This window comes from Furipterus horrens, unplaced genomic scaffold, assembly GCF_987537825.1.
Source record: "Furipterus horrens unplaced genomic scaffold, mFurHor1.1.pri manual_scaffold_9, whole genome shotgun sequence".
NCBI classification, from domain to species: Eukaryota; Metazoa; Chordata; class Mammalia; order Chiroptera; family Furipteridae; genus Furipterus; species Furipterus horrens.
In genome coordinates, this window is record NW_028327179.1 from 84,288,662 (window position 1) to 84,304,857 (window position 16,196).

At 42.4% G+C, this 16,196-nt stretch overlaps 1 protein-coding gene across 1 annotated transcript in view; it reads left to right on the forward strand.

The window, feature by feature from the left end:
• The first annotated feature begins 3,502 nt into the window (after nt 1–3,502).
• Nucleotides 3,503–16,196, forward strand: part of SND1 (staphylococcal nuclease and tudor domain containing 1) — a 427,097-nt gene continuing 414,403 nt past the window's right edge. The window contains exon 1 of the mRNA XM_090287466.1: nt 3,503–3,797. Coding sequence (XP_090143592.1) covers nt 3,723–3,797 — 75 coding nt within the window. The 5' untranslated portion in view covers nt 3,503–3,722. The remainder of the gene's footprint in view (nt 3,798–16,196) is intronic.

Genomic DNA, 16,196 nt, shown 5'->3' on the forward strand with positions numbered 1-16,196 from the left:
AATTGTTGGAGTATAGCTAACGAAAACTGTGTCAGGGAGCTCTATTACAAGCCTAGTGCAACAATCCAGGTGAAAATAGCCAGGTTTAAGCAACAGGAGATATTTGATAATCATAACAAATTTAACACATAGATCCAGGCAGTGTTCTGTGTTTAGCATAACTGATTCACTTAATCTTCAACACCAGAACAACCCTTGGAGGTAGGTCCTATTATTATCCTCATTGTACAGATGAGAAATGCATGGAACACAGATACTACATAACATGCTTAAGGTTATACAGGTTTGGGATGTGAATCCAGGCAGTCTGGTTCCAAAGCCTGTGTACTTGAATGCACTGCTGTAGACCTAACAGATCTCAGAGATTTACTAAGACTTGAGGAATGAGGACAAGGAGGAGGGGGCAGTTACTGCTGATTTCTGGATTTCTGGCTTGCAATTGAGTAGCTCTGGGTGTCTTTATTTGGGCTGAGATACATACTAGGGAAGAGCAGTTTGGGGAGGAAAGATAAGCTCCTTGTGAGACATGTTGAACCTGAATTTCCAAGGTGACAGCCACAGGCAGATATCTAGAGTATCACTGCATACATACATCTAGAATCCAAGAGAGAGATTTTAACAGGCTCTATATATTTGGGAATCATTAGCATGCAGCCATGGGAATGGATAAGATGTCTTGAAAGAATGATTCAAATTAGAAAAGAAGGTGCTTTGAGAAGAGCCCAGAGGAACATTGATATTAATTGGCAGGCAAGAGAAATCATTCACAATGGAGATGCAGAGAGATTGGAGATGGGAGGAACACGAAGAGTGTTGGAAGGAAAAAGACTCTTCAAAGAGCAAGCGGTGTTAAATGCTATGGAGAGTTCAGTAAAGTGAAGTGTGAAAAGTGTCCATTGAATGGAGTCACAAGGTTGATATTATTGACCTTGAAGAGAACAGTTTCAGTAAAATGTTAAGAACAATGGTTAGAGTGTAGTGGGCTGAGAACTGAATTCGAGGTTAAAGATGTGGAGGCAATGAACAAAGAATTTGTTTGAGGGTTTGTTTGTGAAGGGAGGAGAGCTATCTGAAGAGAAATGCAGAGTAAAGGAAAGATTTTTAAAATTTATTTTTACTATGCAAGAATATATTTAAATGCTGAGAAGAATCCAGTATAACCTGAGAGGTTATAAAAATAGGAGTGGGAATTATCTTGTAAGAGAGTCTTTGAGAAGGTGGAGGGGTAGATCCTGGACAGAGAGTTTAGTGTAAGCAGTAGGAGGAAGTTTTTTCTTTGTAACAAGGGAGAAGAAGAGAGAAATGAGAAGGAAGATAGTTTTTAAATTTGGTGGTGGGAAATGGAAGGAGTTCTTGATGGCTTTTATTATCTCTCTGAAGTAGAAGGCCTTGTAACTGTTTGAGAGTGTGGGAGCCAGCAGAGTTGGAGTTAAGAGGAAAACAGATTTTAAACAGAACTAGTGATTTTTAGGTCAGTGAAAACACTCTGTATGATACCATAATGATGGATACATGTCATTACACATTTGTACAAACCCAGAGAATGTACAACACCAAGAGTGGTCCCTAATGTAAACTATGGACTTCGGGTGATTATGATTTATCACTGTAATTTCATCAACTGTAACAAATGTACCACTCTGGTGGGGGATGTTGATCATGGGAAAGACTATGCATGTGTATGGGCAAGGAGTATAGGAAAAATCTCTGTACTTTCCCCTCAATACTGCTGTGAACCTACAACTGCTCTTTAAAAAACTTAACCAGCCCTGGCCAGTTCTGAGTACCCTCCAGGACTTGGCTCGGAGGATTGAGCAGCAGCCAGTGAAATTAAAGGTTGCTGGTTTGATTCCCAGTCAGGGCACATGCCTGGGTTGCAAGCCAGGTACCCAGTTTGGGACATTCAAGAGGCAACCCATCGATATATCTCTCACACATTGATGATGTTTTTCTCCCTTTGTAAAGAAAATCTTAAAAAATAAAAAATAAAACAGCCTTAATTATACAAACAACCCAGACCCAATGGAGTTGAAGATAAAGTGACTGAGTAAATAGAAGAAATTTCCAGTAGAATGGAACAGATAAAAAAGATGATAAAGAGGTTCATGAACTTTGAATTCTACTTAAAATTAAAGAACAGTATGTGATAGGCAATCTTTAAGATGATCACACATGGTCCTGCTTCCTGGTATTCATTCTCTTGTGTAATCAATCCTACTTCCTTCAGTGTGGGCAGGACCTAGTGACTCTTCTAATGAATAGAGTATAGCAAAGTGGTGAGATGTCTCACTTCTGAGATTAGATTATAAATGCCTCTCTCTGTCTTGCTTGGCCGTTCTTGTTCTCTTGCTAGCTCTGATGGAAACCAGCTACCATTGTGAGAGGTGCTATGAAGATGCTGACCCCAAACCTGACCCTGGGACATGTGACATATGGGAGAATAAGCAAACGACCTCCTAAAAGAACTACAAGATAAGTGGGTGTCCTCGGTGTAGAACTAAGTTTTAAAGATTAAATGCCATAATTCCTAAGGTCCTTGGCTCCACATAGTGGGGCCTCGAACAATATTAGTTGTATCTAAACAGTCACTTAAATATTTGTATGCCGTGGCTCCCCGCCCCGCCCTCTGCAATCTCTTTATTCAAAAGAGACAAGGGCTAAGTGAGGGATGGGAATGGGTGGTTGAAGGCTTGTAGGGTTCAACATACTCTCAGGGGGACTGCCTCCTCCCGGCTTAGGGAAAGCACATAGCAAAGCTTTTCCTGACTCCACCAGCGCAGCTGGAAAGAGCCGGAAGAGTGAGGGTCATTCTCCTTAGCGTAAAGGACACGTAACCCCCTAAAAGATATATTCTTTCTATCAACATTACTCGAGAGCCGTACAAGTGCCAGACACCGGCGACACAAATACGAGCGAGATACACTCCGGACTACAGGAAATAAGTGCAGCCCGCGTTCCATGTCAGGTCCAATGTAGGTAGAAGGTTTCACGATGCTCAGACTTTTCCAAGTTGTCGGAAGTCGGTGTGCAGCCAGTTCTGAGAACCATCCAGGGCTTCGCCTCTTCGGAACCCCGTTCCTGGTACACATTCCCTAACTCAGTTGCGCCCTCCGGGAACGCCAGCGTCCACGTGGGCTCCCCAGCGGCCCGTGGGGCGGGGACCAATGGGCGGGGCCAGGCCGGTGGGAGAGGCAGGCCTTACCCTTGCGGCTCCCATGGCCCCCTGGGCGCAGCGGCCAGATGCTGACGTGTCCTTTCCTTCTCACTACACCTCCCGACACTACTTACTAGGCTGCCCCGGAAATCCCGCCCCAAACTTAGTCAGTCACAGCAAATCAGCTCTTTCAGCGCTTCCGGGAGTTCGCCACCCTCTATGGAATCAGGGGGCAGGGCTTCGTGAGCAGGGTGTCTATTGGCTTGAGGTCTAGCAGGCTCTGGGTGCTAATTGGCCGGAGGGCGGTGGCGCTCTGGCACGCTTGCGCGGCGAACAGAACGAATAGAACGTGTGGCGGCGGCCGAGATCGCGTCTTCTTTTTCGATTCCAGTCCCGCTGCTGCTCCAGCAAGTGCCCAGCGCGTCCGTTCTGTCCATCGCCCACAGCTCGTCGCTCGCCCGCTCGTCACCGCGGCGGCCTCTCACCGACACCGACACCGACACCGACACGCACGTTGACTTTTCCAAGCCGGCCCTTCACCTTACTCGCTGTCTTTCGATCTCTACACATGGCCTCCGCGCAGAGCGGCGGCTCCTCCGGGGGACCCGCGGTCCCCACCGTGCAGCGGGGCATTGTCAAGATGGTGAGAACGGGGCCCCAGATTCCTAACCCACCGCCCGTCTCCAGGCGGGAGTCTGACGCTGGCTCCTCTTTCTCTTCCTCCAGGCTGCACAGTGTCCCAGGTCCCCTTTTCTCGGCCCTCCTGCTTCACTTTTCACCCATTCTCAGAATCCCCTCTCTAGAAGGAACCCGACACAGATTCCCCTTCGTATATTGCCTCCCGAACACCCTGGCATCCGGGGTCACAGTGATTTCCATGGTCGCCGCTCTCAGATCTCCTGGCTGTTTCCAAGGATAGACCGAATATTGATTGATTAGCGGAGATAGTGGGTTGATATCCGTCTTCCCATTCCACTCTCCCCACGCCCCCGTCCTTTTGTCCATTTTGACATTTGCTGAGCATTTTGCAGTTTTTCTAGATCCTGATATCCGGTCTTCCCTGGAACTCTAGGAGTACTTGGCCATCTTGAAGCTTTTCTGTTTCCACTGACTCTCAGTTACTTACTCCAAGTTTCCTTGCTCTCTGGCCCTCGTTTCCCTTCTTTTCCTCTCCCTTTTTGTGTCAAGTTTGTAGTCCCGAGACATTTGTGCTCGCCCCTCCTTTTGACCCTGAAACTGTTAAGCCGGTAGGAATCTTAGCGATCATTATTGTTCTCCCCCACCCCTTACAGTGACTTGCCTAAGGTCACATGGTGCTTTGGTTTGGAGCCAGGCCCAGAGCCCAAGTGTTCTGATTCCCAGGCTATGACTCGAACACTATAGATTCTGCCTGTTTTCTCTCCTTACTCCTTACATTCTTGAATTTTGAATTCAAAACCCTGAAAAGTTCGTTTAAAAAAATTTACCCTCAGTTCCATGGTAATTTTGTATAAATTCCCTTTACTGCTTGTCCGCTCTGTGGTCTTTCCCCCAACCCTTCCAAATCTTGGAACCTGGTACTTCTTGGTTGTTACCAGATTTTTTGGTTGTGATGACTGTAAACTTCTAGATTTTTGTTTCAGATTAAATTCTGACTTTTCCATTCGGAACAGCAAATATCCTTTATGACACTTTCTCCTAAAGTGCCACAGTTTTTTGCTGTTGTAGAAAGTTTAAAAAACATTCTATTTTCTTGGCTCATAAGCTTTCACAGGATTAAAATGCTCTTCAGTTTATGTGCGTGTAAATTAGATTTCAAGATTTCTCTTTCCCCTTAATTCTCATGTCCTCGCTTGTTAGGTAATATTCTGCCACCAGTTGAGATCCTTAGGGTTTTCAACATTGCTTTCCTCCCTTTATTTGTATCTAAACGGAGAGTCAGAATTTATCAGAAATTGAATGAGAAGGGACTTTCCAAGGACTACATAGTTTTCTCTTGTTGAAATAATTGACCTGACCTATGAAAGGATTATTCTGAAGGGACTCCTCTTTCATTAAATTTTTCATTTGCACCCATCTTTCCCTTTACCTTAGAAGCAAAGCAAGGATTGGTAGTCTCTGGTGGTGGGGTTGGCAGCGCTGAATGGATCTCTTGAGTTTTTGCCTTTGCTAAGGCCCCTCTCATATGGGGGATGGGAATGGAATGAGACTGAACATATTTTTCCTTCTGATTCTAGAGGCTTCCGGTGCAACTGGATTCTACCGTGTGACCGTGCCTGCCCGCATGAGTATTCTGTTTACATATCTCATAACACCTAACAAGTAGATAGGATTATTTGCTACATTTTACAGATGGGCAGTCTAATAAGGTTTAGAGAAAATAAATAGCTTACCCAAGGGCAGGCACTTTTTATCATTCATAAAAGGCAGAGCTAGGATTGGAACCCAGGACTGTCTGCTAAAGCTCATGTTCTTCAACATGGTGCTATGATATCTCATAACTTCAGGGCATGAATTTATAAGGGTGGGGCCAGTGATGCATGGCCGCAAAATTGCAGGAAAGGAGCTGACTGTAATTGAGCTGGGTAAAGATTAGATGTTACTCCTTGTCTTTTCCGGGAGCTGCTATTGTGGTGAGTGACTTCATTTGGTGCTTTTGGTCATTATGCACGTAGGATTTTAGTGAGGAAGACACATTTGAGTCTGAGAGGAGGCTTTTAAAATGCAATAACTGAATAGTCTATATTGCTGTTTTTCTGTGACCAAACTGCATGTGTTGGGTGGGTGAGCTTGAGGCAGAAATTAGGGGAGGAAAGCCCAGTGAATTGTAGAGTGCCAGGCAGTTTGTGCCAAGCTTAGATGTCTTGTCTGGAATTAAAAATCAACTGTAACAGAACCCCTGGGCTGCTCCTATTGAAAGAGAACCCACGGGCTGTTTAGTTACGGGTCCGATTGCCCGCCGCCAGAATCATAACTCTGAATACCAGAGTTTGGTGAAAAGGAAAATAATTGTTTATTTACACAAAGTCCTGCCTCCCCCTCCCAGACCTGGCCAGTCTTAGGAAAGTCAGAAACACTGTTTCCCTACTTCCTAGGCACAGTTCAGCTTTACCAGTAGCTGCCAATCACTCAGTTCTGATTGGGGAGGTCCTTTCTGTGCTGTGGTGCCCTCCAGCTCTCAATGCAGGACCGCCTGGATTCTCAGCCTCCTTGCAAACTTCCTTGTTCCTGCAAACCGCATGGATTTCCTCTCCTTCTCAAAGCAGCCTGGCAAGAGCCTCTTCTTAAAGCCGCCTGGAGACCCCTGCTCCAAGCCAGATGGAGGGAGGCCACAAGAGCCAGAGAGTGAGGGCGTGAGGGCCAGAGAGCCTGAGAGAGAGCCTCCTAGAGCCAGAGCCAGCCCAAAATGGCCACAGCTCCTTCTCTCTTCCTCCCTGCCTCCTCTCTCTCCCCCTGCGTCCTCTCACGCAGTGGGTGTTGCAAACAGTTCTGACCATTCACAGAACCCTACGTATGCTCTGCCTGCTTTTCCGCACCAGCCCACAGTTCCAAGATCCCTCCCATCTTCCTGAGTCTTGGAAGTAAAGCGGAGCTTTGCAACAATGTATCCAGCCACTAGCTCCAGGCATGCAAGGGCATCCTGAAAGCTGCTTCCTGCTGCCTATCTCCCAGCCAAAAACTCTGGGGTTTGTTTTTGGACTCCCCTGTTTCTGTAACACAACCACTGGCAAATTGCTCTGTGTGAAGCTCTTTTGCTAAGCAAAGTTATGTTTTCCTGGAGAGTAATTGTTTCCAATGATACTAGGAACTGCTTCATAAAAACCCTGAAGGAAGACAGGAAAGTGAGAAGGAGGTAATATGATAAATAGCACTAACCAGAGGCATGCATTTCAGAGTGAGTCGTCTGGATTTGTCTGGAAAGATCAAGGCTTGAGGAATAATCCTTCTTTGTCCAAAGAACAGGTTATAGGCCTGAGAAGGGTGCAGGTTTTTCTGGTCTCTGCCTTGCTTGAACTCCTAGCAAGTCCTGTGTGACTTTTTTAAGGTTAAAGAAGAAAGAATTTGGGAATCAACTTGTAAAAAATCTTTACATTTGACCAGTCTCTTAAAATGATGATGATGGGCAGAGGTTGTGCTTTGCTGTTTGAGTGCAAGCAAAGAGACAGAGTTGTTTCTGGAATGTGCTTAAGGAAGAAGTGGGCGGCAAGTTCACACAAACATTTTGGAGCTGTTCTGTTACTGAAAAGGCAGTAAGATGATGAAAAACTGAAGGTGGATTTATATTTTCTGAATTGGGATTAGACTGGCAAGTGCGTGGGCAGACAAAATATAATCTGGAAAAGTAAATACCTCTGTCAAATCAGGTACTACTTTCTCAAGACCCTGAAGGATTCTAACTTGGGTTTATTTGAATAATTTGCTAGGCAGTATTTATCTGCAACAGAATATTGTCAGCACATGCTAAATAGATGGGGTTGGGAGAAGTTTTGGGCTACTTCGTATAAAATCCAGTCATCCCACTTAGCAGCTACATTGATATGGCTATTTTCTTTGGTTTTACTGACCTGAGTTTCTTTCTGTTTTGGGGATAGAGCCATTTTCTTTGTCTTTTTACTCTTTCCCATCTAACTTGGTATGTTTGTATCTTTTTTCAATCTGGAACCCACAGGCTGCTTTTGCAACAGCAGAATGTATGTGCCACAGTTCCTGAATGTCTTGTGCTTATCAGAAGCAACCGAGGGAGTAGCGTATCTTATCTTGCATTATGGTGTGGAAGACCAAAGGGACCTCAGTGCCAAATCCCAGTTCCCTTTTCACCGCAGCCCATTTAATTGCCTCCAAAGGGGAAGGAAATCCCTCTGCCAGACTTTGGTTTTATGCTAAGAACCATGAGTCTCACTAGTAGACTTCCTGGTGAGCAGCGTACTGAAAATTTCTCCAGTAGGAAGTTTCTTACAGCCTGTAGGAAATGCTACCTATAATTTAGACCATTTTACCTAAGTGTTTCTTAGGTTTCTGAGCTAAGAAGTATGTGTCTTTCCATAGTGTAGTGTGGACGTAGAGTAGTAATGTGCTGACCTGCTCCTTCCTATGTGCACTTAGCTCATGCAGGCTGTGAAAGGAAAATAAACCTCTCTCAAGCTACTGAAACTACCCTTACTCTATTTAATGGGACAAGGTAGCTGAATAATTATACTTTATAGAACCATTTGCAAAGAAATAGGTAGAATATGATGGGAGGTTTTTCTCTGCAGTCTTAAAATTGTCCACTTCCCAGCAGGTAAACAAGGTAACTTTCAATCAAGATTGTATGTAAAGGAGCACTAAGTTTTTACTAGTGCTCCTTTCTGTCGTTTCTGTGTGGAAAGGAAGCATCTATCTGGCTCTAGGTATGCTAGCAGTGGCTCCTGCCATGTACCGATTAATGATATAGATTGATGAGCAATCATATTTCCTTTCTTTCTTAAACACATATTTTTTGATCATCTCCTGTGTCACGCTTTCTCTGGGTATTGGGGAAATAGCAGTAAAAGCGAAGATCAGAATCCTTTCCTTAGGGTTCGTGGAGAAGACAGACAGTAAACAGGTAAATCTGAAATAAGCATGGTAATATAAAGAGTGATTTCAGGTAGGGGAATGGGGCAGAATGTTAAGGAAAAAGGGAAGGAGTGGCTTGTTTAGGTAGGGCGTTTAGCAAGGCTCCTCAGCATCTATACTGAGATCTGATGGACATCAAAGGACCAACCAGAGAGCAACTCTGTTCCTAGTACTGAAGAGCAAGTACAAAGGCCCTAGGGTCACCACTGATGATTATCTTCAGTGTTTTTATAGTACTTCTTCAGTTTCCTCCAAGTTCAGTGTTCGTCATAATTGATGCAGGTTTAATCTCAGTTATTAATGTATCTGTTTCAGGGTGATAAAAGGAATAAAGGCAGTGGAGATAGTCATTGTTCTGGTACCCTGGTGAGATTAATAGCTGACATTAAGTCCACTGAATAAATGTAAACTATGGCAGACTGGTAAAAACATACCTGCTCTTGTTCATATTCATCTTTCTTACAGGGCCAAGACTACCTTTTTTCTTTTTTCCTTCCTGTCATCCAGTCCTATATATTCCCAAAGTCACTACAGGTATCCTGTGCTTTGGAAGTTGGTATTATGCCACTTAACTTTTACAAAAAAAACCACTACATTTGTATCTGTTTTCACTAACTGAAAGCAATTGAAAGAGAATTTTCCCTTTGGAAAGAAAGAGTAACAGTCAGCATTTGTTGCCTCTTAAAGAGGCAGTGTGCACCCCGAGCAGCAAGTGTGTCAGTGCCAGGCTCCTTTTCCGGGAAGCGCACCCAGCGCCAAGCTCCTGTAGTTTTGAACTGTGTCTGTGAGCAACTGTCATTCATTTTCATTCATTTTGTGTATCCCTTAGCAAGATATATCAGAAAAACCCAAGAGAGCTCTGAGCGGTGTTATACATAGAGTAAAACTGGATGTAACTAAGCATTTTGATTGCGGTGATCGAAATAAAGACATCAGTATGTGTTGAATTTTGGGTCTGTGAACGCTCAACATTTTTTCCATATAAATTGTTGGTAATCGCTTCTTCACTTTACCCCATTTTGGCTTACAGGACTGCTCTAGCTTTCGGATAACAGGGGAAACCTGTACCTGTCTTCCAGTGGAGGGGACCTGGATAAGAAGATAAATGCCAAGAGCAGGCTCAGTGAGAGTTAAATAGCATCTAGAACTTGTCAGTAGTAGTACTTCTGTTAGCATTTTATTGCTGCATATAATTTACTTTGGCCTCTGGCAACTCCTAACCTAGCAAGCTTTGGCGAGGCTTTCACCAGTGGTGGGGAGAGACAAAGTAGCTGCTTCAGAGGTCACACTAATGGCCAGGAAGGAGCTAGCTCATGCACAGCGTGACTCTTAATTAATATGAGGCCACCGGGTAGTGATCACTCCCTGGTAATAAATGGGCGAATGACTTGGTGAGTCTTTGCTTTAGTTTACTTGGAGAGTGGAATTCGGGAAATAAGTAAAAATTTTAGTTTCCATTTGTAGTTTCAAAAGAGAAAATTGGCCAGGTTTTTGAATCCAGGTAGAAGGTTGTGCACTCACTTCTCAGCATGGGCTGGCTGTTCACCTTACAGGTGTGGTTCTAGCAGACCCTTGCGGTCTGGTCTTGGATTTTATTTTATGTTTCCAAGGAAGAGCATAGCTAAAAGCTGTAGGAAATTCTTTGCCTTATCAGGGACAAGGAATGAAGTAAAGGAATTCAACTGTTGAGGGGCTTATGTAGCTTTTTCTCTTATTTCTTGTTGGGAGATGGCTACACACCCAGGTTCTGCTGCTGCTCCCTCTCTTGGGAGACTGACATATGCTTTTTGTTTTTACAGCAGAAATTGGTGCAGAATCACAGGTTGTGAACATTTGATGCAGACGGAGTGTTGTGGGATTTCACTTATTTTCAATGAGACTCAGTATTACAAATGTTATGTTTTTCTCACTTAGCTGTAATGTTTAGAGAAAAAAAGAATGGTTTCAGTTGGCTTTTTGGGTAAATTTATTTTTTGATTAGCTGGCATTTTTTTAAAAAACAGGTTGAAGAGTTTATTTACTTTATTACTAATTTTTAAAATTGATTTTAGAGAGTAAAACAACCAATTTGTTGTCACACTTATTAATGCATTCATTGGTTGATTCTTGTATGTACCCTGACCTTGGCTTATCGGGACAATGCTCTAGCCAACTGAACTACCTAGCCAGGGTGGCAATATTTTTTTACATTAGGAAGTTACAGAAAAATAAACCTAATGGAAATTTAGATATTTTCAGATGTCATTTTTGAGATGTTCAGTTTACTTTATAAACTGGACATGGCACGTTTTCTCCATTTATATGCTTATGATGAGTGACTTAAGGCACCATCTCTTCTCTCTTTATGCCTTAACACATTTTGAGATGCTTTAATTGGAAAGTAGCCTCCTTGGGATGGTCTTATAATACCAAATTGAGGAGATTTGGGGAATCTGTGCTTAAGGTTAATAAGCCTAATTTATTAACATTGTCCCTGGGAAGCAACCTGGCAGAGAAGAGAGATCTCTGGCCTAGGATTCAAGGAAGACAAGTTATAGTCCAGATGCTGTTGTTTTTTATCTGGGTGGTATGGTGTAAGATTCCACCTGTCAGACTTTTCTCTTAAGTGAGGTGGTTGAATTCATGGTCTCTAAGCTTCTTTCAGTCCCAAAAGGCTGAGATTGAATAAGAAGGCCTCTGTAACATATATTTTAGGCATGATGTACCAAAACTGAGAAATCTTATACCTATGGTGGGCTTCATTTTGAATTGCTGCTTCCCCTGCATGAAACATGTTTTGTTTCTATTGCTTGTTTTTTCTCTTATTTTTTCTTTTTCTTATTCTTTCTTTCTTTCCTTTTTTTTTTTTTTTTTTGGAGAAGGTGAATTGGTTGAAATATGTTTTCTAGTGTGGAAGTCTTAAGTGAATTGGTGGGTAGAGGGTGGATAGAAGTGAGCCAGGCAGGGGGTCTTGGCTTCATTAGTGGTATTAGGATAGACTAGTGGGAGTGGCGGTTTGAGCCTCAGAGGAACGTGGTGCCAGTAGGTTTTATTCACCCAGTCTCAATGCTACTTCAGAACGCCCTGACCTCCTGCTGCAGTAGGTCTTGATTTGGGAAGGGTGGGGATGAGAAGCGGTGCTCTAGGAGTCTGTAGCTCATGGGGAGAGTTTGTTTTGGCCCTGCTGTTGATTGGGGGAGTCTTGTGGGAGCGTGGGGCACAACAGAGTTCTGAGCTCTGCTTTTCACACTTCAAGGCCAGAGCATCTTCCTTCAGGTCATTCTAATGGTCTTTGGCAGAGCTTTTCCACTTCCACTTAATGTGCAAGCATAGGAACCATCTTAATCTATTTTTGATAGTTCCTCACATGGTTTCTTTTCTTTTGAGCGTTTTTTGTTTGTTTGTTTGTTTGTTTGTTTTATTGTAAGCTTTCTTAATTCCTTTCTGGGAGTAACCTTAGAGAGGGAGAAGGAACTCAGTGATTTCTTGAACAGGTCATTTTTAAGGACCACCTAGAAGGTGTTTCAGAGGGACTGAATCAGAATCTCTGTGAGTTGGCCTGGGAATCTATAGTTTGAAAAAATTCTAGGTTTTGAAAGGGTTGGTTTGAGATTGATCCAGTTGCTGGCATTTGAGACCAACGTTTTTAACTTCTGAATTGTATGTAGTTGAAGGGGCAGGATGCAAATGATAGAAAGTGTATGTTGGGGTAGGTACACCAGAATTTTATCTGCGGAAGGATAGTAGTCTGTCTCTTTCTCTTTTTAGCACTTGTCTTGATGGCTCCCAGGACTCTTCGTATTACTTTTAATCTTTAGCTCAATATTGGGCTGATATCCGTAGGGCCCTTTGGCAGTGACTCTGAGATCCCATTCCTCCGTCATGACTGACAGCTGAGAAGTTGTTTTATATGCCTGATTTAGGCCATATGTTCATTTGAACGCTCATCTGCCACTTTTCTTTCTATTTGCATAGATTCCCAAGATCTTGCAATAATTTGGCACCAATAACTTGGCACATTATTACTATGGAAGTCATTAGTGTTATCTACAAACATGAAGATTCTGTGCTCACTTTCTGCGTCTGTAATCCTTAGTAGCTGTACACTTGGGCCTTTTGGTTTAACTGTCTGTAACTTATACTGTTTCTTGTTTGTAAACCCCATTTTTTAACAACAACACCAACAGCAGTAAAACCTAAAATGACTTCCTTGGTGGTCTTAATTTTTACTGTTTATCCCACTACTTATCTAATATGGAAATAAAATTCTCTTGTAATTTGCAGGCCTTCTGAGTCTTTGATTGGGGAGCATATTTGCAGTTGCCTTGGTGGCCTTTCCTCATTTTTACCAGCAGTTTTCTAGTTCATTTCAGAATTCCTTCAAAATGCTGAGGTGACTACCATTCAGGATTAGTAATGTAATAGCGATTGATATTTAAATTTTGGCCTTAATATTTGGCTCATAAGACTTTAAAACCATAGAGAAGTATGTAAAGTTAAATACAAAAATCTCTGCCCGCTTTACCCCTCATTTTCTATCATTCATTCTCATTCCCCAAGTTAATGTGTTTCTAAACCTTCTTCATGCAGATACATACACCCTTCTCCTTTTTTTCTTAAAAGAAACAGAAACAGGTACATACTATATGTATCCTGCAGTTTTGTTTTCTTTTTTTCAAAAAAATTGTCACAACTATCTATATCATAATTATAGGTCCACCTTGTTCGTTAAGATTGAGAAGTAGTCCATAGTTTGGTGTACTTATGCAGTTTTTTCCTGTTGATACATGTTTTTTTTTTTGTTTTTTGTTTTTTGTTTTTTGTTTTTTGCATGATTCTAAATATGCTACACTGACTGAACATTCTTTTACACATCTTTGTATTACTTTGGCATTTCCATGAGATAGATTACTATATGTGCAGTTGTTGATAGCTTTTAATAATCATTTAATGTTTTCAGTGGTTGTAGGGAAGTTTTGCTTATACTTTACCTGGCTGTTTCACAGGTATCATCTTAGGTAAAAGTTAGGGCAAAATACCGCTTAACATCTCATTACAGTACTCATTAATCATCTCACTTTTGGTAGTCTTATTTCCCCAACCTAAGAATCCTTGAAAACCACTTTGTTTCTTCAGTGGCGGGCAGGGCCCAGCATCTGGGGATAATTAAATAACTTTTTAAATTGCTTGAAGACCCCCAGGTGATTTCAACTCTTAGTATTTACAGGTTGCGTAAGGCCTTTGGTTTCTAGAGAGCTCCATGACTAAGGAGATGTGCAACTATCTAGCCACAGATGACATGAGTAGGAGAGAGGCAAGGTCATGTGAGAGGTTTGACTTTTTTCCTAAGGGCTGGCACATAATTATTCCTCTTTTTTCTTTTTCTTCTTGGATAAGAGGTTGGGGAGGTAGGTGATGGTAAGTATTACTGCATCCTGCATGGGGAAACTGTTATTTTTATTTAAAAAAAGTTTTTATTCAGAATGACCAATTATTGTTACACTTATTTATACATTCATTGGTTGATTATTGTATTTGTCCTGACTGGGGATTGAACCTGCCACCTTGGCATGTCGATAACTCTACCCAACTGAGCTCTCTGGCCAGGGCTGGGAAACTGTCATTTTTAGAGTTGTTTCGAAGACTAAACCAGGGGAGTCATGTTTTCTGCCTTTCAGTTAAGTTTGATCCCAACCTTGGTAATACTATACCTGAAGTTTCCCGGGTTTCAGATGTGTGTGTGCCCTTACCATGGTTTTATCATATCTGAATACTACTCTACTTCTGTTTAGTTTGAAAATCTTTTTGAATCATCAGCTGTTTTTTAAATTGAAATAGTATTTTAAAAGGAAACTTAATTTCACTATTGAAAATGGAAAACCAATGTTACTTAACCAGAAAGTACCTTAAAAAAAACACAGTGAAAACAAAACAATTGTTATTAAATTCTAACTAGGTACTGTGCTTTGCAGAGTACGCTGAAGGAAGTTTAACGAGTGGTGGATGGTTCTGTAAGTCTAGCTTGTAGGATGGCCTGGAAGAGAGGGGGGCCTTGTGCCTGAGACAAAGCCTTTTATGGAGAATAGGTAGCCTAGGCTTGAGACCCGAGGCTGTACACTTGATATCTGGTAAAGCTGTTCACTTGCAGCAAGTAGTTTTGTTTTCTGGTGGAAAGGGGGACTTATGAATTTAAATACTGATGATTTTCTTAGAGAATGGGCTGGAAAAAATCAGAGATGATATTTTCAGACCTGTTTTTGTTTTAAAAATCTTTTCTGGGGAGATGGTGAAAGTGACAGGATCTGACAGAGGCAAAAGAAGAAAGTGGATGAGCTAAAAGGCAGGAGAAATGGGTAAGTATAGGTGGGAATATCCAGATGTTCTTAAAAGCAACTGTGAGCAATCTGGATTCAGTGTGTAAGGTGAAGGCAACTTGCTTGAAGTGACTAAGGGTTACAGGAAGTTTGGAGGAGAGAAAGGAACAAGAAATAAGGCTTCTAAATTTTTGTTTCTATTGTCTGGAATACACTAAAGTGATGTTAGTGAACTTTTAAACCTTATGAATGAATTCTGTGCCAGGAGGGAAATTCTGTTGTGTTATAGCCCTCAATACCATGGGGCATTTTTATTTTTGGCAACCACCCCAAACAATGAATCATTATGCCTAGTGTAATTTATCTGCTTACCTAATAGGACCCTTGCAGGTCTTCATGAAAAGCGGTGTATTATGTTCCTCCTTGTCCTTCCCTTCCGCTGTATGTAAGGGAGGGGATGCCCAGGCGACCAGGGTCTCTGGAATCCCACTGAGATCTGTTATTCTGTGTGTGGTAATTGCTTGTGTTATTATACTTGGCAGGTGAGCCCTTTCACAGTCCAGAGGCCGGGTGGCTGCCTCTATTACTTAAAAGCCAAGTTATCTTGTTAAACTCCTCTCCAGTGAGAGCTTTAGAATCTCCTGAGACCTCCCGCAGCCTCTCTGTGGGGCACAGGCCCAGCTTGCCTTTAACCCTGCCCTGCCCTTGTGTGAGTCCTTGTGATCCTAGCTCTAGAATAATACAGTACCTTTCCTACGTAGCAAGTCACTGTGGGGTTGCTAGTCAGACTGCTTGGTTCCATTAAATTCTTAAGAGGTCCTGTATGGGTGCTCTGAATGAAAATATCTTACTCTCAGTTCAGAAGAAAATGTGTCCCTTTTATCAACAGGAGAAGCTGAAAGCCAGTGCAGAGAGAAGAGTAAGCTTGAGACTCAGATAATCTGAGGAACAGGAACTCAGAAAATTGATTTTTGAAAGTGGTTGATGGTACAACAGGCTAATTGTAGCGATGCCCCATGTGCCTGAGCTGCCCATATAGACTTTCACTTGAAATTTCTATGCTGTATATGTAAAAGTTCATTTATTTTGTTATTTGTGGGAAAGAGTTGCCTTCCTGCCCCAAAGGTGAGGGGGAATCACACAGCTGAACGGTATGGTTTGCAAGCAGAATA